Raw genomic sequence first — 27087 nt, 5'->3', positions numbered from 1 at the left:
ATAGTTGGGAATGATGAGCACTGCTTTGCTTGTTTATGCAAAACATTGTAGTCTGTGATCACCTATATCATGCCCAATGCCCTCTCTTAATTCCACCTGATATATGTTACAATTTTTGTTGTCAGTATTCCAAAGACCTTGAGCTGTGAGACTGCCTCAATGGGCATCCCAACCTGTGTTGGCAGCATCTGTCATTGCTGTTGTGAATGACAGAAGGTGATTGAAGAGAACTTCTCTGAGTACATTTTATGGAACTGTCCACAAGTTTAGAGGCAGCAGGATACTTTTTGGAATGGTAATTTTTCATGTCAATTTCAATACAGCATTAACTTTCTGGACACCACCACCACAGCATCCAGCAGTTGTGTGTCATCTGATGCAGTATAGGTAGCAATTAATATAACCATCCTAATTTAAAAAAACAACCCAAGCATGCTGAATCCAGTATTCTAGTAATTTGTACAATTTTGTTTGAAAGTAAATTTTCCACAAAGTTATTAAATTCATTTTATTTAGACTGTCTAATTAACTAGCTCTGTCTTTTCAAACATTCATGACATAAATTGTATTAGAGACTTGTTGGTACGTTTCAAAAGAGTGGCTGAGGAAAGTCACTATGTAAGGATCTTAGCATACATGCAACATGTTTCAGGTGATATATGACCAGGATTCATCACCGAATTTGGTCCGCTGGTTAGATCATCAGCTTCCCTGGACTGGGCCAGGTACTGACAGGCAGCACAACACATGAGACTGCACAAAGGGACCTGAAAGATTCTAATATAGCCTGCTGTTGCAAAAACAATGTTGATATGAAACAGATAACATGTAACAGGAGTTGGAATTAAATTTTCCAGTTTCCAAACATAACACAATAAAAATCACAAGTGAAAGCTTTGTGCACATGAGCTTGATGAGATAACATCAAACAAATCTAATGGAAAGTTAAGTGCAGAAATAAATCTATTACAGCCTTAACAAAGGGCCTGTGATCACAGACAGCTGGGTGATAAAAACAACAAAAAAGGTTATAATTACGCTGGAAGAAAATTACACTTAAAAATATATAAAATAATTCAGAAGCTGAATATTGAAGATAACCACAGAGAATATTGTTTTTAAAAAAGTGGTGGGTGGCAGTTGCTTTCATTCAAAAATAAATTTTAAGCAGTGGCAAACTCAAAGTCAGTTTCTGTTTTACTTTAATTATAATACATTTGGGGTGAAAGTAAAATTTCTCTCTTACCAGTATGTGGGGGCAGCTGCCCCCACTGCCCCCAGAGGAGGCAGGGCCTCAGGTGGAAGGGCAGGGCTGGGGTCAGTGGCCGGAGCCCCGGGCCCTTTTAAATCACCGGCCCTGGGGTAGCTGCTCCTTTGGTCCCCCCGTCAGCAGTCCAGGGCGGGTGAAAAGGGGCAGGGAAGTTAAAGTGCTGCTGCAGCAGTGTCCTTTTGCCGCGGCAGTGCTTTAAAGGACCCTGCAGGGACCCAGCAGGGCTGCCGATGGCAGGCAGGCGACGCTCGCCCCTACAGGTACTGCTAGGGGAAAAACGTCCGGCACCGGTGCACGTGGTGAGCACACACACCTACTGTGGAATACACAGTAGGTGTGCATGCTGTGGAATACGCATGAGCAATCACTCAAAGAAAAACATAATCAGTACTAATGGAAAAAGTAAAAGCCCATAAGAAAACTGTTGAGGGAGCTCAGTGGAATAAGAAGGCAGATGAACAGGCTAAAAAGGGAGCCAAGGAGGGGATGATATGGCAACCGCAATTGCAGTTGGCCCCAATAACAAAAATAGAGGGAGAAAAGATAGAAGAAATTGATTTAGTAGCTTTACAAAGACAAGATCCTGAAATAAAAAAAAACTGGTGTCAAAAGAAAAACACCTGGGATGGAAAATTTGGCAGCATGAAAGAGATTGGTACTAGCTACTAAAATGGAGTATAATATGTCTGTGTGAGTGGTTCCAATGGAAATTAGATCTGAAATGATCTCTCTAGTTCATGATAATGGGCATTTAGGAATAGATAAGACTCTCAGTAGGTTACGAATGGCAGGATGGTGGCCAAACATCAGGGTGGATATAGAGCAATATGTGAACAACTGTTTACCCTGTGCAGCAAATAATGCAGATGTTACCAGAGACTCTCTTTTACCTTTCTTTTTCACTTGCTTAACTTCTGTGTAGTTTACATTATAGCACCCTGGAGAGAGATACTGATGGGAGGGCGGGAGTGAGAAACATCTAACAATTCACCTCTCCTAATAAGCATTTCAAAGATAGTGTTAATATCAGCGTGCATTAGTTTGCAAGAAACAGTAGTTAGATTTAAGCTAGAGGCTTTAGAGAAATTATAATTAATGATAGTTTGTAGTTAAAAATCCAACATGGCCACCACTAATTTCTCAAGAATTAATTACCTAAATTTATCTCTTCAAGGCCTCAATATAACAGCTTTCAATGTGCAAGAGCAAGTTGAATCCATGATAAAGAAGTTGCAGTAATCTTCATTACTTCTTGGCAGAACATAAACTTCAGTTGGATCAGTGCACTAAAACGAATATAACTGCACACCTAAAAGGACTATGCACAAGTTTCAGGAAATAGTTTCCAGCTATGTCAGGCGATAATGACTGGATTCACAAACCTTTTGATTATACCACTTTCTCAACACAGATATTGAACACTGAGGAAAAAGAGAAATTGACTGAGATCTCCTGTGATTACGAACTGAAAAGGAGTTTCAGAAATCTGTCATTGATCAACTTTTGGCTGAGTTTAAGAAACGAGTACCCCCTTCTGGCAGAAAAAGCTACTGCAGTTTTGTTACCATTTTCAACAACATACTTATGCGAGAAAGCATTTTCCTCATATGTACATCTGAAAACCAAATACAGAAACAGACTTGATGCCAAACCAGACCTGAGACTTTATCTTTCTCCAGTGGTTCCAGACTTCCAAGAGCTATGCAGAGCAAAGTAACTGCATCCATCACACTGAGGAAATTAAACTTAAATCTCTGGAAATATTCATTTTTAGGGGCGGGTTCACTAGATTTCACAATTGTTAAAGTTGTGGGTTGTTAAAGTTTGGGAACCACTGCAATAGAGTAATGCAAGATTTAATCCAAAAAAAGGGGATGTGTATAAAATAATAATATATAATAATAATAAAATGTGTGTGGTCATTTTTTGTTTAAATTTAATAGAGAAAGGCAGAAAGAAATAAAGAAAAATGAGAGAGAGAGAGAGAGAGAGGAAGGAAAGGAAGCATGGCAGGAGAGGGGTTTGAGGACCTCCCAGAATTAAATGGACAGGGAAAGTTAGATATGCCCGTAGATGAACTATTAGAATTAATAGCAGCTGCAGAAGACGAGGATAGTGGCATAGACGAAGAGCCAGAGGAGGAGCAGGTGCCACCTATGGTGATAGCCCAGCTGTTTTTGGACCCATCTGGAAGACCTTTGATCCCAATAACAGTTAATTCAGCAGAGAAGGAAATGCTCTGTTACTTAGATATGGGATCTAATATTTCAATTTTCAACACAGCAATAGGCTTTGACTTTGTGCAGTATGCCTCGGATGTTTGCCAGAAGCTGGGAATGGGCAACAGGGGATGGATCACTTGATGATTTCCTGTGTTGTTCATTCCCTCTGGGGCACCTGGTAGTGGCCACTGTCAGAAGACAGGATACTGGGCTAGATGGACCTTTAGTCTGATCCAGTATGGCTATTCTTATGTTCTTATATAGGGTTATGAGAGCTTTAGGAGGACAGACCCCAATATCCCTAACCAGACCAATATCAATTAATGTAGGATTCCAACAATTGAATAATGTCCGGCTTGGCCTGATGGACCGGGAGGAAAGGTCATATGCAATAATCAGGGTGGATATTATAGGAATGCTGGATTGTCTGATCAATGTGGGGAACAGAATATTCTGGAATACCAATTAACAGGGGGAAAAATTGTTAAAATAGATAGTCATAGTATTATTGTATTAAAATAGTTGGTTAGTATATGTATTAGTAATAGTTTAATAATAGTTAAAAATAGTAGAGTTATATATAGGTAAAGAGAATGTATTGTATGTATATATATATATAATATATATATATAGTCATAAGTATATAAATAAATAAATATATATAAAAAAAAAAAGGTCTTTATTTATTCTCTACAGACAGACAAGAAAAGCCAAATGGTGAAAGATGCAGTTCTATTCATCCTGGCTCTTCTGGGTATTTGTGGCTACTGCTGGATTCTGCTAGTGTGCAAATTTGGATGCAAAGAAATCAAAAATGACAATTGAATGGACCAAGTTCAATCAAATGGCTATTGTCGTGGGTGGCAGGTATAATAGGCCAGGGAAGGCTTCCCTAGCACAGCCGCTGCTGCCAAATGCCTGGGCCATGCTGACCCCACCTTTTCCCCTCCCTGCTTGAAGCGGGCTTCTGCATTCCGCCGCAAGTTTTTTCTTATTTATTATGCTCTCTGCAGGTTCCAGGGCAGCTGAGGAGGCTGTATCTGCTATTCAGCTTCGTGGGTCCATTTGACTCCCCAGAGAAATTACTAATGAACCCAGGAAGCTGAGTAGCAGGTACAGCCTCCTCAGCCACCCCGGAACCTGCATGGGGCATATAAAAGCTGAAGCTCATCATTCTCTGCAGCCGCCGCTGCTCCAGTCTCCAGCACTCCATCTCCAACTCCCCCTCCGGAGATCCCCACTGCCACTTGCCGTTACCAGTTCCTCCTCTCTTCCCCGCTCGGCTCCCACCCTGCTTGGCCCCCTCCCCATGTCCAGTCCCCACTCTCCTCTCCCACTTGTTCTCCTTGCCCAGCCACTTCCCTTGCCAGTTCCTCTTCTCCACTCTTCCTCCTTCTCCCTGCTCAGCCTCCTGCCGCTCGCCGCAGTCCCCCTCTCCCTGTTCAGCACCCTACTCCCACTTGCTGTGTGGGTTTCCTCCTCTCCATCCCAGCCACTGCTCGCCAGGTTCCTCCTCTCCACTCCTCCCCCTGCCCAGCTCCCCTGCCGCTCACCGCAGTCCCACTCAGCCCCCTCCCTGCTTGCTGCGTGGGTTTCCTCCCCCGCCCCAGCCTCAGTCGCTGCTCGCCGGGTTCATCCTCTCCGCTTCTCCTCCCCGCTCCCCTCATCCAGTCCCCCTTTCCTTGCTCAGTCCCCCCTGCTTGCTAGGTGGGATGGGGCAGGAGGAGAGGAAGGAGGCATGAGGCGAGTGGGGAGGGGCAGGGCCTGGGGCGGAGCGGGGGTGGAGTGTGACTGGGGCCGCGGGCAGAAGGAGGAGGACTGGGAGATAACCTCCCTGAGTGGAAGCTTCACCTGCCGCCCATGGCTATTGCCAATAGTAATGTGTGTGTGTGTGTGTGGGGGGGGGTGTTGTTTACAATTCCAGAAATAAGTGCAAAACTTCAGAATAATAAAAATCTGAATGGGACCTATAAGGGCTATAAATGTTATTGCACAAAATCACTCAGGCAAAACGCTTATTACAGACAATATTTGCCCCTCTAAGCAAGGGAACCTTAGGGTCCCATGACCATCCCTCACCAGAGTCAACAAAATGTGAATGGGCAGCTATAGAAGGAAAAAGTGCAATACGGGGAAAGGCAGTAAGAACCAGACAATGGTGATGTGCACTAAATAGACAAGTTTGAAATACTCTCACGTTATGATAGTCGCTTGGTAGCCCCAGAAAAGATAATAGTATCCCTTTTGTAATTAAAATACCAACAAATAGCATCCAGGCAAAAGAAGGGAAAAATAATATTACAATGACGTGTGAATGGTCCTCGGATATAGATAAGAAGAAATGGAGTTTAGTACATCAAACCAAAATATTAAATATGAAAGAGGGTCATACTCAATGGATAAACCCACCTAACTCCATGTGATAAACGGAAAATTATCCAAATTTCTATAATATTAAGTGGACAGAAGTGTCAATGGATTTGGGTAAACAAGGGAGAAACATGGGCACATATAATCGATATGTCATTGACACAGCAAAATAAGACAATTATAAATTATGGCCAAGGGAAAGGTAAACCTATGCTATGGTACATACGAGGAGGGATTTGTGTATGAAATTAAACTGGAATAAATAACTGTACACAAATTTTAGGGAAAAGCCCTTCATGTGCTTTCATAGCATGGTATGCCTCCAAATGGACAAAAGATAAAGAATTATTATTAAAATGGGCTCACAACAATGCTAAAATAAAGGATGCTTTATTTAACGTCAGTGATCCGCAAGGAGGAGTTAGTAGAGTATTGAGCCTGCAAGCACCTTGGTATACACCAGGGATTGGCAACCTTTGACACGCGGCCCACCAGGGTGCCCTGGTGGGCCAGGCCAGTTTGTTTACCTGCTGTGTCCACAGGTTTGGTGGGAAGTGGTGGCCAGCACATCCCTCAGCCTGCGCCACTTCCTGCAGCCCCCATTGGCCTGGAGCAGCGAACCGCAGCCAGTGGGAGCCGCGATCGGCCGAACCTACGGACACAGCAGGTAAACAAACCGGCCCGGCCCACCAGGGTGCTTACCCTGGTGGGCCGCGGGCCAAAGGTTGCCAATCCCTGGTATAGACAAATAATAGGGGATAGTGAATGTAAGGGAAATGGTACAGGCCAAGTTTTATTTGTCTATTGGGATGAAGGTAGTGTAATTAAAACAAAAAGACATGGAAGCGGAACATGGAGAATTACTGGCCCTCAGATCAATTATATTTTTACTATTCTATGGATATCCAAACATAAACCTATTAATGTTGGTCCTTATATAGTAAGAGAGGATGTTAAAACACAATTAATAATAGATCCTACTTATTTCCTGAAAAAGGTAGTAATAGATTTAGCCTCTATGAACATTTCATCCATATAGCCACAATGTATTAAATACACTGAATCTGTTTGTGGGATGGAAAAAATGGACAGAAATCCAACTTTTATTAAAAGCCACTACTAATAGAAAAAAAAGACGCTTAATAGATACAGCTGTAGGAAGAGCAGGTACAGAACTCGGAGTGTTGAATAGCATAGATGTAGAAGTATTTGCTAATAAATTAAATGCAGTAGGACAACACTTGGGAGCTTTGTCTAAACCTTTTAAAACATCTTCAAATTACATAAGCACTCGCCATCACCTAATAGCGAGTTTATTCCCTGGCTCAGAAAAATTTTAAAAGGCTGATCATTTAGCCATACTACATATCGTAGAAGTATTACAAAACAATGTATCCATGGCACTGGCTTGCATATAAGCACAGACTTGGACTAATGATGTGGTGAAAGACATAATAAGAGATGGGATGAGTGGAATTTTACCTTTAGAAATAAGAAGTATAATGTGGACATATGCCACTAGGGCAGAACAAAAGTTATATTCCTGGTGGAAAATGATAAATTTCAAATATAATCTTCAAATGAATCAAATTACTACATACAGTCATAATGTCCAAAGCCCAAATAGAATGGATATCTCCTATTGTAAAGCTAGGGTTAAATAATAATAATAGTATAATGAAACCAATAAAACACAAACTATAGGCCATAAGGCAAAACCTTACATGGAAAACTGTGGAACTTGAGGCCTGTATGGAAGAATGTGGAATTGGATATACTTTAATAGTGTACAATCCAGTCATATGATATATGTTTAAGTGACGAAAGGGGAAAAAGCCATTATCAGCTAGACCCTTTCCCATTTAATGGATCAGTCGTTATATATATTGGAAATAAATGTGTATGTGTTAGAAGATGGTATAAATTGTTTAAGTTAATCACGTATTCAATATAACTCATAACCCTTATGAAAACAAATGTTTTTGTAATATCACATTGACGATTGGTTGGAATTTCAAATTCATGCTACCTGAAATTGGTAATGAGGAAATTAGGGATCACTATCAGATATATAAAAAGATTGATCCAATACTTTTAGGAATAAATATAAGTTTAGTTAAGCAATTAATGGATCATCCTGACTTACAAAGACAACAACAAAGGGCTCAGGAAAATGCACAAAAGGCTATGATTACTCTTCACCACTCCCTAAGAAAATTGAGCACATTATAGAGTGTATAAAAAGTGATACCAAAAACAACAGTTGGAAAGTGTTCTTGGGATGGTCTCCAAGAGCAACAGGGTTCTTTAATACAATTTTACAGCCTGTTGTGACAATATTAGCATTTCAGATTATGATGGCATTTATGCTTATTATCCTTGTGTGCTGGGTTAAAATAAAAATTTAAGCGGCTAAAGCATGTACAGTCCGCAAGCCTTAAAAGAAACTATAATGGCACACAGGAAAGTGTGACCCTAGTGAGAATCAAGGATGGTGAGGAATTGTGCCAGTAAGAAGAGGTATCTGCTCGGTCTCACAGGAGAGCCTTGAGCCAATACTGGACAAGACCAAACATCCACTGAATTCACTATTTAAGCAAGTGGTGGGTTGATAAGTATATCACCCACCAAGGAGGGGACTGATACAAGAAGCTTTTAGTTGCTCTATGCTGTGTAAGAAAATTAGCAGCACCAAGGAGAGGTGTCAGCCATGCAGCTGTCAATATGCAAAGAAGAGAGGAAACATTGTAAAAGTCACCTCCCTCAATTAGCATAACAAAAGTGGTGACAATATCATAATGCCTAAACATGAATACAAATATAGTTAGCTCATGATTTAAGGCTTTCTGATAAGTAATAAATAGTGTTAGGTTAGAGCAGGTTTCCAAAATGGCAGCTGCAATGATTTTACATTAGAAAAATTAAAATGGAGAACTCAGGCTGAATTGACCAATAACAGACAGGTAACTGGGGTGAAATAAATTACAGCAAGGTGAGATTAAGGGATGGGTCAGTCAGGTAAGAAAGAGATTCTCAGCCAGGTCTCGCTCAAATGACAGGTAAAGCTGATTGGCTGAATAGGTATCACCCCATAGAGAGGAAATATGCTAATTACTAGCACTGAGAGAGAGCAACCAATTAGAAAAGATCAAAAATAATATATAAGGCAGAGAATTGACAGGCTTTAGGGTAGGTGTGTGGGTGAGCAGGAGCGCAGAGCAGAAGACAGCAGCAGAGAACGGAGAGCAGAGGAGCAGCAGCAGCAGCAGCCTGAATATCACTGAAATCCTTGACAGAGCAGAAGGACCATAGACAGTGCAGAGGGATTCTAAAAAGAAAGTAAGTATAATTCCTTCTTAATGATAAGGCATGCATGGGTCTGATTGTAAATAAAGATGGATGCCTGTGTCTGAATGGATTTTACCCCACCCATTCTATGATTGCCTGATCAGCACTCATAGAATGTTATTTAGTAATGTCCTTTAATGTGTAATATTGTAATGCAGTTTTATACATATGTATAAGGGTTCTGTATGTTACATTGTAATAAGTTTGGTATTATATTGTAGCACTGCATTAAGGCTTTATACATATGCATAAAGGATCTAGGTGTATAGTATTGTGCAACATTGTATCAGCTATATAGCTTATGTAGTCTGCACGTCACCTCCTTACATGATTTCTAAATGCAATGCAACTGTACAATGCTCTGGGTTATGTTTCACAATGCATTCTTTCTTGATTATTAAATGTATGGTAACTGAATATTTCCTTTAAATAAATGTTACTTTGTTTTTATAGAATTACTGCTTGAGTGTCAATCCTTTGAGTGGAAGCCTGTATCCGTGTCCTCTCACGGGTTGACAGAACTAGTCTGTCCTGGGCAGACCTCTGAGGGGCAGAGACAAACTCCCTGGTAAAACCTGGGCAATTCCTCTAAGGCAGGCCACCTCCTGTTACCCATTAAGATGGGCTAAATTGACAATTTTTTTTTACAGTTATAGGCAGGCCATTATTGGGTGCCTCAGACCAAATTTTGGGATAACATGTGAATGTAGGAATAAGTGCCCTATTTCAATGTTCTTATTCCAAAATAAGAGTGTCCACATGCAGACTTGCACCGAAATAACTAAAGAAGTAAATTACAATAGATTTAGTTATTATGGTGTAAATTTGTGTAGATGAGCCCTTAAAATAAACCCACTCCTTCACAGGAAACTAGTGGAGATGAGTGTGTAGAAGAAATTCTGATTTATGTGATCAGCCTATAGAATCACAGAAATGTAGATCAGGAAGGAACCTTGAGAGCGCATCTAGTCCAGTCCTCTGAGCTGAGGGAGGGCCATATATATCTATACCAGCGATACTCAGACCTCAGTTGTTCAGGAGCCAAATTAACAATCAATATTACCCAAAAGAGCCACAGCAGTGTGAATTCATTGTTTCATTTACTATTTATAGTGTCAATGTCTATTTCCTTTATATTCATACTTCTATTCCTATGGCCTTTCTGAATTCAGAGTTTTGTGGTTCCAAAATATCATAATAAACCCTACTTTTATCAAAGTTCTCTCTGAGGTAGAGCAGGTCTTCTATGGAGTATTTGTCATGCCTTCCTGTCCAAACAGTCAGGCTGTACCTGTATTAACAGAGTTATTAAAAGTCCATATTTTTATCTTAGTACAAAGCATCAGACACATAGAAAGACAGTACTAATAGGCTTCTAAAACAATTAGGACTCTGGTATCTTAATTTCAGATACAACTACATGTACAAAACTAAAGGATGTTAAGGTTGGTAAGTCAAGCAATCAAAAGTTAGGAAATAACAGAATTAAGGTTGCCTGGGCACTATTAATTCAGCATCCTTGTGCCTGTGTATTATGATACAGTCTTTAATTACATAATCACACACTGTTTTTTCCCTCCGGATCACAAGATAGATGATGCTCAATGGTAGTTTTCAATATTTCTTTTTGTTCTCACCATTCTATCCCTGCCTCTCCAATGCTAAACAATTCACTTAAACCAAATGCTTCATAGGTGGTTACTGATTGTGTTCCTGCAGCTTCTGGATGTTCACCTTGAGATATCTGGGGCCATATTTGCCATAGTACTGAATACTCATTGGGACAACTGAAGTCAATTGGAGCTATGCAGTAAAACATATAAAGTACTATAAAATGCTAAGTACTCTGAAAAAAATCAGGTCCTAGCTTTCTCAAATTAGGCACCCCAAATTAGTTGACACTTGACAATTTTGCCCTTGATCTCTGTGTTTCAGATCCTCCTCTGTATATGGGAATAACACCACCATCTTACTTCACAAGGGTGTAGTAAAGATACATTTTTTAAAGTTTGTGATCTACTCAAACTATGGTAAGTGCTATAAGAAAAGCCCAGGAGGAAGTTAACAATTCTGTATTCAGTGCAGTGTTTCAACAGAGTGTAGTAAATAAGGCCCTAGCCACACACTGAATGGTGAGGGTACAACAAAATATTGAACAGCTACCCATTCGGTGAGCACCATCCATCGTGTCCACTGAATAAAAAGGTCCGACAGGAAAAAGTAGTATGTGATCATGTAATTAAAGACTATATCTGTGGTAGGCAACTTATGGCACGCGTGCTGAAGGCGGCACGTGAGGTGACTTTCAGTGGCACTCACACTGCCCGGGTCCTGGCCACCAGTCCGGGGGGGCTCTGCATTTTAATTTAATTTTAAATGAAGCTTCTTAAACATTTTAAAAATCTTATTTACTTACATACAACAATAGTTTAGTTATATATTATAAACTTATAGAAAGAGACCTTCTAAAATGTTAAAATGTATTACTGGCATGCGGAACCTTAAAATAGAGTCAATAAATAAAGACTCGGCACATCACTTCTGAAAGGTTGCCGACCCCTGGACTATATCATAATGCTCATGCACAAGGAGAACGACTTAAGATTCCACCTTAATACTGGCATTTCCTAATTTTGAGTGCTTTATTTTGCATGTTTACTGTTCTTTTAATATAGTTCTTTTGTATATAATATCCTAAGTGTTTAAAAAGCAACCTGAAAAAACAAATTCTATTAAGAAGAACCATATTGACCCCTGAATTTTGTGTCATGGGTAGGGTTGGAATCTTTACATCCACAGCACAAACCTCTACTACTTAAGCTAACAGAGTAACTGGTAATGGTAATAGGTTGTTACTAGGGCTGTCAATTAATCACAGTTAACTCACATGATTAACTCAAAAAAATTAATCATGATTAAAAAATTAATTGTAATTAATTGTAATTTTAATTGCACTGTTAAAAAATAGAATACCAGTTGAAATTTATAAAATATTTTTTGATGTTTTGCTACATTTTCAAATATATTGATTTCAATTACAACCCAGACTACAAAGTGTACACTGCTCACTTTATATTATTTTTATTACAAATATTTGCACTGTAAAAATGATAAACAAAAGAAACAGTATTTTTCAGTACAAGTACAGTAACTCTTCACTTAACAGCAAAGAGTCCTGTGGTACCTTATGGACTAACAGACGTATTGGAGCATGAGCTTTCGTGGGAGAATACCCACTTTGTCGGATGCAATTCACGCACGAAAGCTCATGCTCCAATACGTCTGTTAGTCTATAAGGTGCCACAGGACTCTTTGCTGCTTTTACAGATCCAGACTAACATGGCTACCCCTCTGATATGCTTCATTTAACGTTGTAGTTATGTTCCTGAAAAATGCGACTTTAAGTGAAACGATGTTAAGCGAATCCAATTTCCCCATAAGAATTAATGTAAATGGGGGAGGTTAGGTTCCAGGGAAATTTTTTTCACCAGACAAAAGACTACTTTTTATATATACATATGTGTACACACACACACAGTAAGTTTTAAACAAACAATTTAATACTGTACACATCAATGATGATTGTGAAGCTTGGTTGAGGTGGTGAAGTCAGAGGGTGGAAGAGGGTGGGATATTTCCCAGGGAATGCCTTACTGCTAAATGATGAGCTAGCACTCAGCTGAGCCCTCAAGGGTTAACGCATTGTTCTTAATGTAGCCTCACACTCTACAAGGCAGCACAAATGGAGAAAGGGGAGACAGCATGGCAGAGAGAGACATACACCCTATGAGTGAGAGTGAGAGAGAGAGAGAGATGCGCATTGCCCCTTTAAGTATGCTGACCCCATCCAAAGTACATTGCCTTTTTAAGTAAATCAGCAAGTTGAGACAGCAGCTGCTGCCAGCAAGCTCCCTCTGTCCTGAACCCTGTCGTGTCCCCCTCTGCTCTATGAAGATGGGGTAAGTGGGGGCAGGGGCGGCTCCAGGCCCCAGCACGCCAAGTGCGTGCTTGGGGTGGCATGCCGCGGGGGGCGCTCTGCCGGTCGCCAGGAGGGCGGCAGGCGGCTCCAGTGGACCTCCCGCAGGTGTGCCTGCGGAGGGTCCGCTGGTCCCGCGGCTTCGGTGGAGCATCCGCAGGCATGCCTGCGGGAGGTCCACTGGAGCCGCAGGACCGGCGACCGGCAGAGCGCCCCCTGTGGAGTGCCGCCGTGCTTGGGGCAGCGAAATGGCTAGAGCCGCCCCTGAATGGGGGGCAGGAGCAGGGTGGAGGGGGACACTCTGACATTAGCCTCCCTCTCCTCGCCCCTCCCCCCCCAGCAAGTGAGAGGCTCCCGGGAGCAGCTCCAAGGCAGAAGGCAGGAGCAACACATGGCAGTGGGGGGGAGGGACAGCTGAACTGCCCGGCAACTGATAGCCTGCTGGGCAGCTGCCGCACAGGGAACTTAGGGGAGCTGGGAGCTGATAGGGGGGCTGCCGGTCCACCCTGGTTCCAAGCCCCCACCAGCTAGCTCCAACAGGCTGCTCTTTCTGCAACCAGTGGACAAAGCAGGCGGCTGCCAAACAACATTATAAGAGAGCATTGCGCAACTTTAAACGAGCATGTTCTCTAATTGATCAGCAACGAAACAATGTTAACCCAGACGACTTTAAATGAAGAGTTACTGTACTGTAGTGCAATCTCTTTATTGTGAAAGTACAACTTACAAATGTAGATGTTTTTGTTACATAACTGCACTCAAAAACAAAACAATGCAAAACTTTAGAGCCTACAAGTCCACTCAATCTTATTTCTTGTTCAGGCAATCGCTAAGACAAACAAGTTTGTTTACATTTAGAGGATATAATACTGCCCTCTTCTTATTTACAATGTCACCAGAAAGTGAGAACAGGCATTCGCATGGGACTTTTGTAGCCAGCATTGCAAGGTATTTGTGTGTCCGACATGCTAAACATTTGTATGCCCCTTCATGCTTCAGCCACCATTCCAGGGGGCATGCTGATGACGCTAGTTAAAAAAAAAATGTGTTAATTACATTTGTGACTGAACTCCTTGGGGGAGAATTGTATGGCTCCAGCTCTATTTTACCAGCATTCTGCCATATATTTCATGTTATAGTAGTCTCGGGTGATGACTCAGCACATGTTCATTTTAAGAACACTTTTGCTGCCGATTTGACAAAATGCAAAGAAGGTACCAATGTGAGATTTCTAAAGATAGCTACAGCACTTGACCCAAGATTTAAGAATCTGAAGTGTCTTCTAAAATCTGACAGGGATGAGGTGTGGATCAGCTTTCAGAAGTCTTAAAAGAGCAACACTTTGATGTAGAAACTACAGTACCCAAAGCACCAAAAAAAGAAAATCAACCTTCTGCTGGTGGCATCTGACTCAGATGATGAAAATGAACATCCGTCGGTCTGCACTGCTTTGGACTGTTATCAAGCAGAACCCGTCATCAGCATGGATGCATGTCCTCTGGAATGGTGGTTGAAGCATGAAGGGGCATATGAATCGTTAGCACATCTAGCACGTAAATATCTTGTGATGCCGGCTACAACAGTGCCATGAGAATATTTGTTCTCACTTTCAGGTGACATTGTGAACAAGAAGTGGGCAGCATTATCTCCTGAAAATGGAAATTAACTTGCCTGTCTGAGCGATTGGCTGAACAAGAAGTAGGACTGAGTGGACTTGTAGGCTCTAAAGCTTTACATTGTTTTATTTTTGAATTCAGTTTTTTTTGTACATAATTCTACATTTGTAAGTTCAACTTTCATAATAAACAGATTGCACTACAGGACTTGTATTAGGTGAATTGAAACATGCTATTTTTTGTTTTTATAGTGCAAATATTTCATGATATACATATCACACTTAGTTTTACTATATAATTATAAAATAAATTAATTGGAATATATCCAATATCAACTTGATTGAGTGACAAAGGCTATCGAATGGAACTCCTAGGGTTTCATGAAATACATGTAATGTATTATATTCATTTCATGAAATGTAAACACTGAATCTAATACAAAGTATATACAAAATGCAACTGTTTTAATTGGTTTGAATTGATTCCAAATTGTGAGATTAAACTATTGAGTCTATTTGACTACATTTGAGTTGAGAAGTCTTTGTGATGGAACTTAGTGCAAAGTGTCTTAGTTTCAAGCCTTTGCAGATTCAGTTATGAAATAACTTAAAAAATAAGTTTTGTAGAATATTTTGCGCACACATAAATTGCCCCACTGTATTATGGCAAACTGAATATCTTTAGTCCATATATTTTATGGGGAAAATTCCCATTTAAAAAAAGAATTTCATTTTGCTCTTTTATTGATAATGTAGTAGCTATCTTGAATGCAAATTAATATATGACAAAACAAATTTTAAAACTGAGTACAGTAATTTGAAAAAAATGCTTTTTAATATGGTTTGTAACATGTGTGCATATAATAAATATGTAACATCTGACTGGTATCTGCCTCTATCATGCAAATGACTAAACAAGAAGTCCTAAAACTTACCTGTTTGACTTCTGTAATAACCAAACCAACTCAGATTTTGACTGTCGTACCAAAGCTGCTCTAACAGGGAACGTTACAGGCTGAGTAAGTGCGTCACAAATTTGAGCCATCTCTTTCACCATTGCCCAACTGTATCCTATTGGAAAGATAATTTGATGCAGTATTAAGAAACTCTCCACATTCTGTCAGAATATAAAGGTATCATAATTTATAAAATAGTTAGAAAAGATATAACACTGTTCCATACTGTCGACATTTGGATTTTGTGAAAATCTACTATTTCTAAAAATGAAATTGAACAAAAAAAGACTATGAACAAAAATGAAACGGACTACTCATTTTCACTGTCAAAGTTCAGAAAAATGCCAGAAGTAAATATCAGCATAAATAGTGAAAAATAAATTATTTTTGTAAATTCTGTTTCAGTTACTTAAGTGTTATTTGTAATATTGTCAAATAAATATTAGTTATGAGGAAATCCTGGCCCCACTGAAGTAATTGGGAATTCTGCCATTGACTTCAATGGAGACATGATTTTTAAAATGACAGTGACCCTTTAAAAAATAAAAACTCTTTGAAAGAATAAGAAAAAAGGTAACTCTAAGACTATTTCAGAAAGAATAAAAGAAACAACCAACATCATTTTAAGTTATACAGAAATGAGGTGACTAAAAATATTTTAGTTAGGGCTTGGAGAAAATATGTTTAAAAGCAAGCAATTTAACACAGTTTAAAAATTGCTTGCTTTTAACATCTATTTTTGCAAGCTTCAAAGCTAGTAAAAAAAATTATTTGTTCTTTAATTAAATGGAAAGTGTCAGGTAACCTTAATTACAGGCATTGCTATCTGTGCCACCTATAACATCACAGTGGTAAAAACACTAGTGGCCAGCAGCATCTTGTCTACACCAGTGCTCCCACTGTTGCTGTCATTGGTGAAGCTGCACCAGTGTTAGAGAAGTGCAAACTTTTGGGGGAAAAGATTAATATAGGCCCAGCCTATACGTAGAACTCTGACTGAATAAGCGGCTGGTAACCACGTCAAATATCCAGTTACAATAAGTGCAGTTACACTGTGTCCATACAATCACATTTTGCACAACAGTCAAGCATCAAATGTATTTGTACATTCACACCTATCACACTGTTTTCCTCTGTGTGTATGAAAGCACTCTGGGGGGAAAAAACTGGGCTGATATCACATAGTGTCCCAGCCAGGAATTAAATGCCCAGGCAACTTTATCCACAAAGTACCAACATCACCATTTGGGGCAATGCACTCTGGGATGTTTTATTCCACAGAGAGCTGGGAGAAAGAAGGACCAGACAGCCCTGTTATCAAAATATGATTAGCTGCTCCTGCCTAAAACAACACAACAGTGTTACAACCTGATTACAGGAAGACCAAAAAAACCTAGGCTGCCAGCAAGGGCAATACATAGTTAACTGTCACCTTATCTTACTCTAACATTCCTCTTACTTACATCCTACGCCAGCCTCTTCTGAAAACAAAGTTTCATGAAATAGCTCCTCAAAAGCAGAAACAATCAGTTGGAATCTATGTGTCCAGTACTAGTTATGTTGTACCAACCACCTGTACCTGTGTGAAGTTTTAAACTAGCAAGTGTCAGAATGAGTGCCTTTGGCTGCTAAGTATTGTTTTTGCTGTCTTTTACAAGTGCACGTATCATAAGCCTTCCATTTCTGTTTCTCAGCTTTGATGTGAAAATGTAATAGTTGCAATCACAGAAGATCAGCTGCTTTTTTATATTATAAAGTGAGGTAAGAGTGAAACAAAAGCTCCTGTCTGAGTAATACCAGTATGCATAAAATGAAGTGAACTGTAATTAAATATTTAAACACGTATTACACTTCCTTGGATAGTCAGATTTGTTTTGACTTTTTAAAATTTCACTTTTTAAAAATTCATGGATAATCAGCATGCAGAAGTGAACATGGCCTGATTTACAAAACCCTTGCAAAGAATTCAGCTTCACAATTTAAAAAGAATACAGTAGGACATATTAAGGATATTGTTTGAAATAACAAACTGTCTTGAACCATCTCATTGTTCCTAATTATTGCAGAAGTCTGAACAAGGATTAATTTAATAGAATATTCATACTAAGGGCCTGCTCTTGCAGTAAGTTAGTTGAAGTTTTGCCCAAGATGGGACTGAAATATTGACAGCTGGAAAGACTGACAGCAGCACTGTAAAAGCCCTGATACCCTAAGGAACAGGTTAAAAAAATAAATACAGTTAACTTCAGTAACAGAAATATAGTGGCTCTATATATGTTCATAAACCCTATTTTCCAATTCTATACTAAGTTGCAAAATGACATAAATTTAATAAAATTATTGTCTTTTAGTCTATTTTATTTATACTAATTACAGTTTTTAAAAACTGACACAGATGTATGCAAAAGAAATTGCATCTATGTTATTGAGGCAAATGTGGAGGCAACTTCAAGCCCTGCAGCGTGTAAATCTTCCATCTTTACCTTTATTGCATTGTTGAGGCTGCCACCCAGTTGTCCAGCCCAACGATAACGTCACATCCGGGCAGAATGAAGTTACGGTGTCTAGAAATCTTTTTGCATCCACGACAGTGTTACTTCCATTAGGTCCAGGGAGAATGTCTGCATTAATCCAGACAGGTCGCCTCAGATGCAACTTTATGCCTTCAAGAAGCATCATAGAGGGCTTCACCGCTGCTAGACTGTAAAGATAAACACACTATCAGCAAGACAACAGATTCCTAGTGATATGATGAGAAAAAATACAATACACACATACTCTATTGAAACTGTTTCTACAAGATAGGGCTAGTTCAGGCAATGCTGTTAATCAGCTGCTGGGGAGCCCCTGTTTATGAGGCCCCATCCCAATCCTATCCAGATTACAAAGATCATGTGGGTAAATTTATGCCTCACTGTTGCATGGTATGGAAAGCTTCATGCTCACTGAGAGCTCTGGGGTGAGTTGCCTGATAAATCAAGATGTTTTCCTCTTCTCTTCATTGTGCCCTAGTTGAGATTCTCAGCTTCTCCTGTTGAATAGGACACCTCCATCTACTATTTCTCTAACTCACGAACATATATACCTACTCTCTTCCTTTCCCCACTTGGCATATTTAAGACAGATGGATGAAAAATGTCACACGCAGTCTTGGGTACTGCAGCTGAAGGATCTATTTGCTTTGCAGGGGCTCCAAATGTTCCTGAACTAGCACTGCTACAAGCTACTGAATCCAAAAGATAAATATCAGGCATCTCAGAATATACTTTAAAAGCTTGCAGATTTCCCTAGACAAAAGGAAATCATTTTTTTTCTCCCCAGAAACACTTTATAGGTGGAGCGTCTGCCTGCTTCCTCCTGTTCTTACCTTAATATTCCAAGCTCTTGGAATTAAGCGGCACATAAGACCCAAACTGATATTATTTGTATTATCGTAGTGCCTAGGAGCCCTACTCATGGACCAGCACCCCATTGTGCCACCACAATGCCAGTGTCCAAAGACAGCATAAAAAGTGGGATTATATAGTCAATCATGCTGATGGAGAGGATTAAAAAGTTAACCAACAGCAGTAATATGCAAAAGGTTTCTGTATATATACTGTACAAATCTCTAATACTGGAACAGCTTTATTACTCCTGGGGGAATTCTGCATCACTGCACATGTGCAGAATTCATGGCCCCTGCAGACTTCTTTGCTTACTCGCACAAAAATGACTTCTGATGGGGAAGCAAAGCGAAGCTGCAAGAGCGATCATGTGCCCACTCCCTGGCAGTGCAGACAGGTTGGTTTAGGCACCCAGAGCAGACGTAAATCACCAGCGGGAGGGGGGCAGAGGCTGCGTAGTCATGAGAGAGAGACAGACACTGTCCCTCTCATTCGCTATTGCAGCACTCTTGGCATGGAGGGGCAGGACTTTGGGGGTATTTCTGAAGAAGTAGGTGTGGGGCAGGCTCTGTTCCCTCAGGCAGAGGAGACTGTAGCAGTCTGCCTGCTGAGTGAATTGTTCCCATTGTTTTTAGTGAATCCTCCAGTAGTATAAAACAGGTGAGAAATTTTAAGGCTCCTTTACATTGCCAGAGTGGTGTAAAGGAGCCTTATTGTAAAGAACAGTATGACCTTATAAATGCTTATGGTGCTTTAGTGATTAGAACTGGTCAAAATTTTTCAACTGAAACATTTTCCTATCAAAATGTGCTCCGTGAACTGTTTGCTACTGACCTTCCTGGAGATGGTCAGTAGCCAGTATAAATTGTGAATTTGAGTCTCCAGCCTTCACTTGTTCTTCCCTTGCCTATGATGTAACACTTAAGCATATGACTGCATATATTTGTTGACTAATAATTAGAAGTAAAGGGTCAATACTAGCTATATTACTATTAGACAGAGGAGGTTTGGGGATTTCCTCCAATGTGCCCCAAGCCCATTCTCCATCCACTGTATTGTAGTTTAAATAAATTACCAAGATAATTGAAACCAGATGGATTATATCGCATTTTTTTGACAAAATATATGCCGAATTTTGCAGACTTTTAAAATATCGTGTACAGAATTTTAAATTTTTTGGTGCAGAATTCCCCAGGAGTACTTTTTCCAAAGAGCTACTGTCCAAAAGAGCAGCTTCTCTCATGTTACTCTCCTGGCTGTGCTTGTACTACGTGATTGTATTTTTAAAATGTTTTTATACAAATTACATTTTTATACTGCAACATTATTTTAAAACTTTTTTATAAAACATTGCATTTGGCTGAAAACTTGTCTTGGCTTGGAAAAAGAAGAGTGAATTGAAAATTAGTTTTAACAATATATGTATTTTTTAAAACTACTACACTTTCCCCTTCCTTCTCCATTTCTGGCTGACGCCTACAGAATCTATAACAATAAAAGAATTTAGCCTACCCAGGTATTCTGTATTTTCATAAACACATAAAATCTGTAAATGTCAAGATATAGTTCTATTATTAAGGACAAAAGATATAAAACAGCAATTTACAACTGTCCTTCAGGTTTTGCATTTCTATTGCACGTTTGATCATGCCCTTCAAAATGTGGGGGTGGAATCACCACATAGATTGTAAAAACAGCTACTGTGCATGCATATTAAGGCACAAGTATATGGAATTTTCCATCAGAAAATTATTCCAATGGAAAATTTTCAGCCAGCTCTATTGATTATTATCCCCATTTTTTTCCAATGCTGGACAGGTTTTTGCCTTTGCTTGTATGTTAGTTGAGCTGACACTTAGAAAAACATAAAAATTTAAAAAACTAGGTAAATTTTTAAAATAAAAAAATATAATAAAAATATAAAAACTATACATAGGAAAAAAAAAAAAAATATTAGGACATAGAAAAAAAGCAGCAAGGATCTGGGCTGGTTCAAAAAGCCTCAGCAGAAAGCAGCAGGGGAAGGCTCTGAGTGCCTGTTTAGGAGAGGTGTGCCTTATTGGGAGAGCGGAGGCAAGGGTCGCAGGCCCAAAGCAAGGGTAAGCAAGCAGCAAGCATGGCAGCGTGGCAGCCTGGTCCTGGTCTCTGCAGGGCGCTCATCGGCTCTCTCTCTGAGTCCGTCGCGCACGCCTCAGGTAATGTCGTTCTGATGCATCTGCTTCTAGTAATTAGTTAATGTGTGTTTTTACTTGTTATAAGAAGACTTTACTTTGCATAAGAATGACCCAGACTTACTTTTTTTTTTACTGATAAAGATGACTTGGCCTTAACAGGGGTGTTGGAGGCCACAGAGGAGAAAAGCACTCAGTGATCTTTCCGTGCACTGGCAGAGAGGGGCTGCAAATCCATTCTTCTTTGCTTGCTGCACATTTTTAGCAGCAGAGCACAGCTAACCACTACTAACTGAACTACCAGGTACTGTAAGGCTAGGGGACTTTGCACAAGAGGATGGCTGATCTCTCTCTCGCTCCTCATGGCGCAGTGCGCGCCAATTAGGCGCTCATTAAATATCGAGTTCTCGGACTAGTTCTGAGATCTCCTGAGACTTCCCTTGGTTTGGTCTGACTAAACTGCAACTAGACTGTGTTTACTTGTGGCAAACATGTGTTCATGTATCAAATCATCACCTACTTTCACACAGCTTCAGCTCCTTCCCCTTCCCCGACTGCCCTGCATCCGCAGGCTGGCTCAGAGGCTGGCTAGAAAAAAAAAAAAAAAGAAATGTTCCAGGAACTGATGGCCTGCCTGCTCTTGCCGGAGAGAGGAGGCGAGACACAGAGGGAGGACCTGTGTCAGCAGCATCGCACACAGCATCGCACGGGGGGGAGGTGGGAGCAGGAAGACCAGCAGGCGACTCAAACAGCGCTTGGCTGCTTGGGGAGTCAAGCGAACACGCTCAGCGCGCTGCGATGTGTCTGCAAGCAGCGACAGCAGGGAGCAGGAGGAGAGCAGTGCACTGCAACTGCTCCAACGCAAAAGAAGTCCTCTCCCCCCCTCACCCAAAGTTACAAGAGAGCGAGGGTAGGGGGGAACTGAGAACTGTCCCAACCGGAGCAGACCGTGTTCAGACAACTGAGACAACTATTTTTGTAAAGCTCTTTCTCTTACATCAGCCAGTCAACCAACCCCAAGTCCCAACCCCTACTGTACTACATTTATTAAAAATTATTTTTGGTGTTACACTGTGTTCACTGTTTCTGTTTCGTGTCAGAAGACTGAGTGGTGTGTGTGTGGGGAATTGTAATGCAGTGCAGCAGCCCATGCCATGGTACAGACTTGGGTGCAGGGTCAACTGCAGGGCACACACACACCTGCAGTCACTAGGCACCAGGGACAGTCTGTGTGGTGTGCTGAGGCTGTCCATCTCTTTGGACAAGCGGGTCTCTCAGTCAGTGTGCACACTTACCCAGCAATGATTGCTTCCATCAACCCAAGAAGAGAAATGCAAAGTCAAACGAAGATTTATTATTAATTACTGAAACATGTCCTTAGTTTTAAAAACGCTTTTGGAAGGGGGAACTTTGGTTGTGATCAGGCTCTCTTAAAATCAAGTGGACAGTCACAGGTTTGGGGGGCAGGGGACAGCAGCAAGTCACACAGTTCAGAAAAGTTTACACACATCCTGAAGTTCGCAGCCACCTGTGTCATCCCCAGACCTGCAGCACTATGCGGTCCCACCAGTCTGTGCTTGTTTCGCAGAATTCAAATGGCAGCAGCGGGGCGGGAACTGTGGGATACTCCCAGGATAGCTTCCACAGTGCACCGCCCAAAAGTCGTGAATGTGGACTCAGAAGTTCGAATTTGTGTATTTAGTATGGATACACAAATTCGACTTCATAAGGTCGAATCCACAAATTCGACTTAAGTAGATTCGAAATAGTCCTGTAGTGTAGACAAGGCCTTAGAAGAGCTATGTCAGCTCTATATCTTCTAGTGTACTTTTGTTGAACCATGCAATGCCTGTGTTCTATCCATCTACCCTTTTCCTCATAATGAAATCAATAGGAATACCAAACAGGAGAGGTGAAAGAATGACATCAATTTCTATATTGAGACATTTGCTCAAGCCCGTGTTTATTTTAACTGTGCATGTTGCCCCTTGCTATAAAGCCATGATAATGTTATTAATTTTTGGCATACCACAACACTTCAAGATGTGTCAGCCAACCAGGACCAGGGCGGTCTAGCCTAGTGGTCGGAGCAGGCATCAGGAACCAAGGACTAGAGTCAGAGCTGTAGTTGGAAGCTGGAGCCAAGGGTCAAACTGGAGGCCAGAGCCAAGGGTCAATCTGGAGTTGGTAATCCGAAGCCAAAGCCACATGTCAAGCTGGAAATCAGGAACTGGAGCTAGCAGGACAGAAGGCAAGGAAGGGTTCAAGGCAGCAGTAGGACAGAGGCAAGGCTGGGGCAGCAGGAACAAGGTAACATAGGAGCAGGCTCCTGCTGGCTTAAATAGCAAGTGTGATGCTCTGTACCTCGGGGGAACACCCTACACTCCCATGTTCATCTTTATAAAATGATTGTGTGATATCCAATGCAAGATTTGTCATGTTGAGTGTCTTCGGAAGGCTCATGATGCACTGAGCATGGTAGTTATAGTGATGTTATAGTAATTGTTACAGTAATGTTGTAGTAAGGTTACAGGTTATAATTTCATGTATATAGTTATGAGGCTGAAAATGTACATGGCTTAAAGCAAACCCGTGCAAAAACTCTCTAAGAACAGAGAGGCAGTTCACGCCTCATCGGGGCATGGATGGGACAAACCCAGCCCAGCCTCAAATGAACAAAGGACACTGGCTTAGGCAGCAACAAAAGAATCTGTTGGACTCTCAAGGGAGTAACCCCCTTCCTCTGGTCAGATTGGAATTGCAATGAGGTAATGCTCACCTGACTCTGAAGTGGGGGTGCAAAGCCAAGAGGGAAGAAAGGACATGATAAAAGGGAGACACATTTGCCATGCTCCCTCTGTCTTTTATCAAAGGAAGGGGGTGACTCCCTCGAGAGTCCAACAGATTCTTTTGTTGCTCCAATCAGGCAATCTGCTGCAGGCCACATATACTGATAAGGCTGCCTGGAGATTAGCTCTGTCAAATGCTTTCTTAAAATCTATGCAGTTTATGATTGGTTTTTGCCATTCGATACTCTCTTCAATTAATCTAGGATGAAAATCTGGACTACACGTGATCTTCGGGATCAAAATCCACCCTGCTCTTCCCTTAGCTTTGCCTTAGCTGTTTCCTTTAGTACTCTTGGGGGAATTCTGCGCCACTGCACATGCGCAGAATTCATGCCATGCACATAATTTTTTTTCTCCACAGAAAATACATTCTGCCAGAAAGGTGCTGCAGTTATGCCTTTTGCCCATCAGAGGCTGCTGTGGCACCAGAACAGAGAGCAGCTGCTCCCGGGCCAGAGCAGCCTCAGCTGCAGATAGGAAAGAGAAAAAGTTGTGTTCCTCACAGCGCCCTGCTCGGGGACCAGGTCAGGAGGCCTGGGATATGGGAGGATGGACAGCGTGGGGTATATCGGGCTGCTGGGGTGAAGAGCGGTCACAGACGGGGGGGTCAGAAGAGCTAGTGGGGCAGACAGACTTGGGCAAGGGCTGAATGGAAGTGAGGGTGCAGTCACACATGGGGATGGGGGGCTATGCAGGAACATATGGGGACGGGGGCAGATGTGCCTTACTGAATGAGAGAGGCTAGGGGTCAGCCAGGATCTGCATGGGGGAGGCTCTGTAACAATCCTTCCCCCCTCTCCCCCCCAAAAAATTCTGTTCCATACTTCTCCCACCCACACCCAACAACCCTCTAGGTTCTCACTCAGACTCGTTCCCAGCAATTACTTCTCTCTCCTTCAGCTCCTTCATTACCCCTGACTCCCCCAAGCCTGTGTGCTACTTCTGAAGGGTGTGAGAAATATATTTCTATATTGTAGTTTAATGAATTATTACTCAAAGTTCTGTATTAATATGCTTAGTAAGGAATCTATTTGTCAAAAAATACTTCCTGAATCTTTTTTGTTTTCTGTATTGTTACAGACATACTTGCTGACAGATATTTTGAAATAAATTACCAAAATAATTGAAATTGGCATGATTATAATGTGTTACTTTGACAAATAAAATATGCAAAATTTTAAAATATTGTGTGCAGAATTTTTTTGGCACAGCATTCGCCCTAGAGTACCTTAGTCTGCTTAAAAGATAGGCAAAGTCTTTTGCAGTAACACCTCACAAGTTGTTTCAGTCATCTAGGTCACCTTTCTTTGGTATTTGGACTAGGTCATTTTCTCATTGTTCTGCAGGTTTTTGCTGGTCTCAAACTTTACTGAAAAGTTTGTTGATTTTTATCAACTGTCTCATCATCACAAACTTTATATATTTCCTCAGTGATTGGGTGTTCACCTGCATGTTTCCCAGCTTTTAACTTTTGTATTGCATGTTTCACTTCTTTGTTTGTGATGTGAGCGGTTACAATTTCTCATTACGGTTATTTAATGTTTTGCCAATGTAAAAAAATGCTTGTGGTATTGGTCTGATTTTTTCAGAGCACTTAGCATTTTTATAACACATTAAATATTCAAAGCACATCTCCAAGACACTTCACTTGCAGTTGGGAGTACTCAATGTCACAGTCTCTGGGTAGGCTTCTCTTTCCAAGACCCTTTTCCAGTCTCCCAAGTGCAACCACCTTTAAGTGGCAAGCTGCAAGCCCTTGCCTCCACTTCTCTTTGGTGTGGGATCCCACAATCCAAATGAAGTATGATTTATTTTGCCAACAGATATACAGGACTTAGAGAAGTGGATAGGCTCCTTATCCGGGCCATTGTTTTACCTTTCTGCCTGGTTTCTTTAACAACTCCTTTTGATCTAACTATGTATTCAGCCAGCGTAATATCCCACAGATACACTGAGGAGAAAACGGTAACGCACCGTCTCATAACTGTTGTTCTTTGAGATGTGTTGTCCACGTCCATTCCAATCAGGTGTGTGCGCGCCGCGTGCATGACAACCGAAAGGTTTCCCCCTAGCAGTATGCACAGGGTTGGACTGGGCGCCCCGTGGAGTTGCACCTTCATGGTGCTCAATATAAGGCCCTGCCAAACTGCCACCCCCTCAGTTCCTTCTTGCCAGCTACTCCAACAGAGGGGTAGGATGGCGGATATTAGAATGGACATGAAGAACACATCTCAAAGAACAACAGTTATGAGAAGGTAAGTAACCGGTTTTATTTCTTCGAGTGCTTGTTCATGTCAATTCCAATCAGGTGACTCCCAAGCCTGAGATCCAGAAGCAGGGTCAGAGTTCAGATGTCCACTGATTGGAGCACTGCTCTACCAAAGGCCACGTCGTCTCTGGCCTGCTGGGTGCTAGCGTAATGCAATGTAAAGGTATGTATTGAGGACCATATCGCTGCTCTGCATATTTCCTGGGTGGGAACCTGCTCCAGGAATGCTGCTGAAGAAGCATGCGCCCTGCTAGAGAGCGCTGTGAGCAAAGGGGCATGCACCTCTGCCAGGTTGTAGCACTCTTGGATGCAGGATGTGATCCAAGACAAAATTCACTGAGAGGCAACCAGAAGACCTTTCATCCTGTCTGCCACAGCCACAAACAGTTGAATTGACTTTCGGAATGGCTTCGTTCTTTCTATGTAAAAAGCTAGCAATCTGCGGACGTCCAATGAGTGAAGCCTCTGCTCCCTGCCATTTGTGTGCGGCTTAGGATAGAACACTGGAAGGAAGATGTCCTGGTTGATGTGAAACCAGGAGACAGCCTTCGGAAGAAAAGCTGGATGTGGCCTGAACTAAACCTTGTCCTTACAGACCACCACATACGGGGGCTCTTATGTTAGGGCCTTGAGCTCAGACATCCTCCTGGCAGAG

At 41.3% G+C, this 27087-nt stretch overlaps 1 protein-coding gene across 4 annotated transcripts in view; it reads right to left on the bottom strand.

The window, feature by feature from the left end:
* FAM151B (family with sequence similarity 151 member B) overlaps nt 1-27087 on the bottom strand; it is an 84102-nt gene that overhangs the window by 44139 nt on the left and 12876 nt on the right. The window contains exons 3-6 of one of the 4 annotated variants that reach the window (XM_039545146.1): nt 18241-18458; nt 15737-15872; nt 10419-10501; nt 6927-9190 (exon numbers count right to left, since the gene is read on the bottom strand). In XM_039545146.1, the coding sequence (XP_039401080.1) occupies nt 8970-9190; nt 10419-10501; nt 15737-15872; nt 18241-18458 (658 nt within the window). In that variant the 3' untranslated portion in view covers nt 6927-8969. Of the gene's footprint in view, nt 1-6926; nt 9191-10289; nt 10502-15736; nt 15873-18240; nt 18459-27087 lie in introns of those variants that run through there. The other 3 variants (XM_039545145.1, XM_039545147.1, XM_039545148.1) reach the window with 3 other exon arrangements.

The sequence above is a fragment of the Mauremys reevesii genome, linkage group 6 (genome assembly GCF_016161935.1).
Source record: "Mauremys reevesii isolate NIE-2019 linkage group 6, ASM1616193v1, whole genome shotgun sequence".
NCBI lineage: Eukaryota > Metazoa > Chordata > Testudines > Geoemydidae > Mauremys > Mauremys reevesii.
This window is presented reverse-complemented; position numbering and strand designations above follow the sequence as displayed.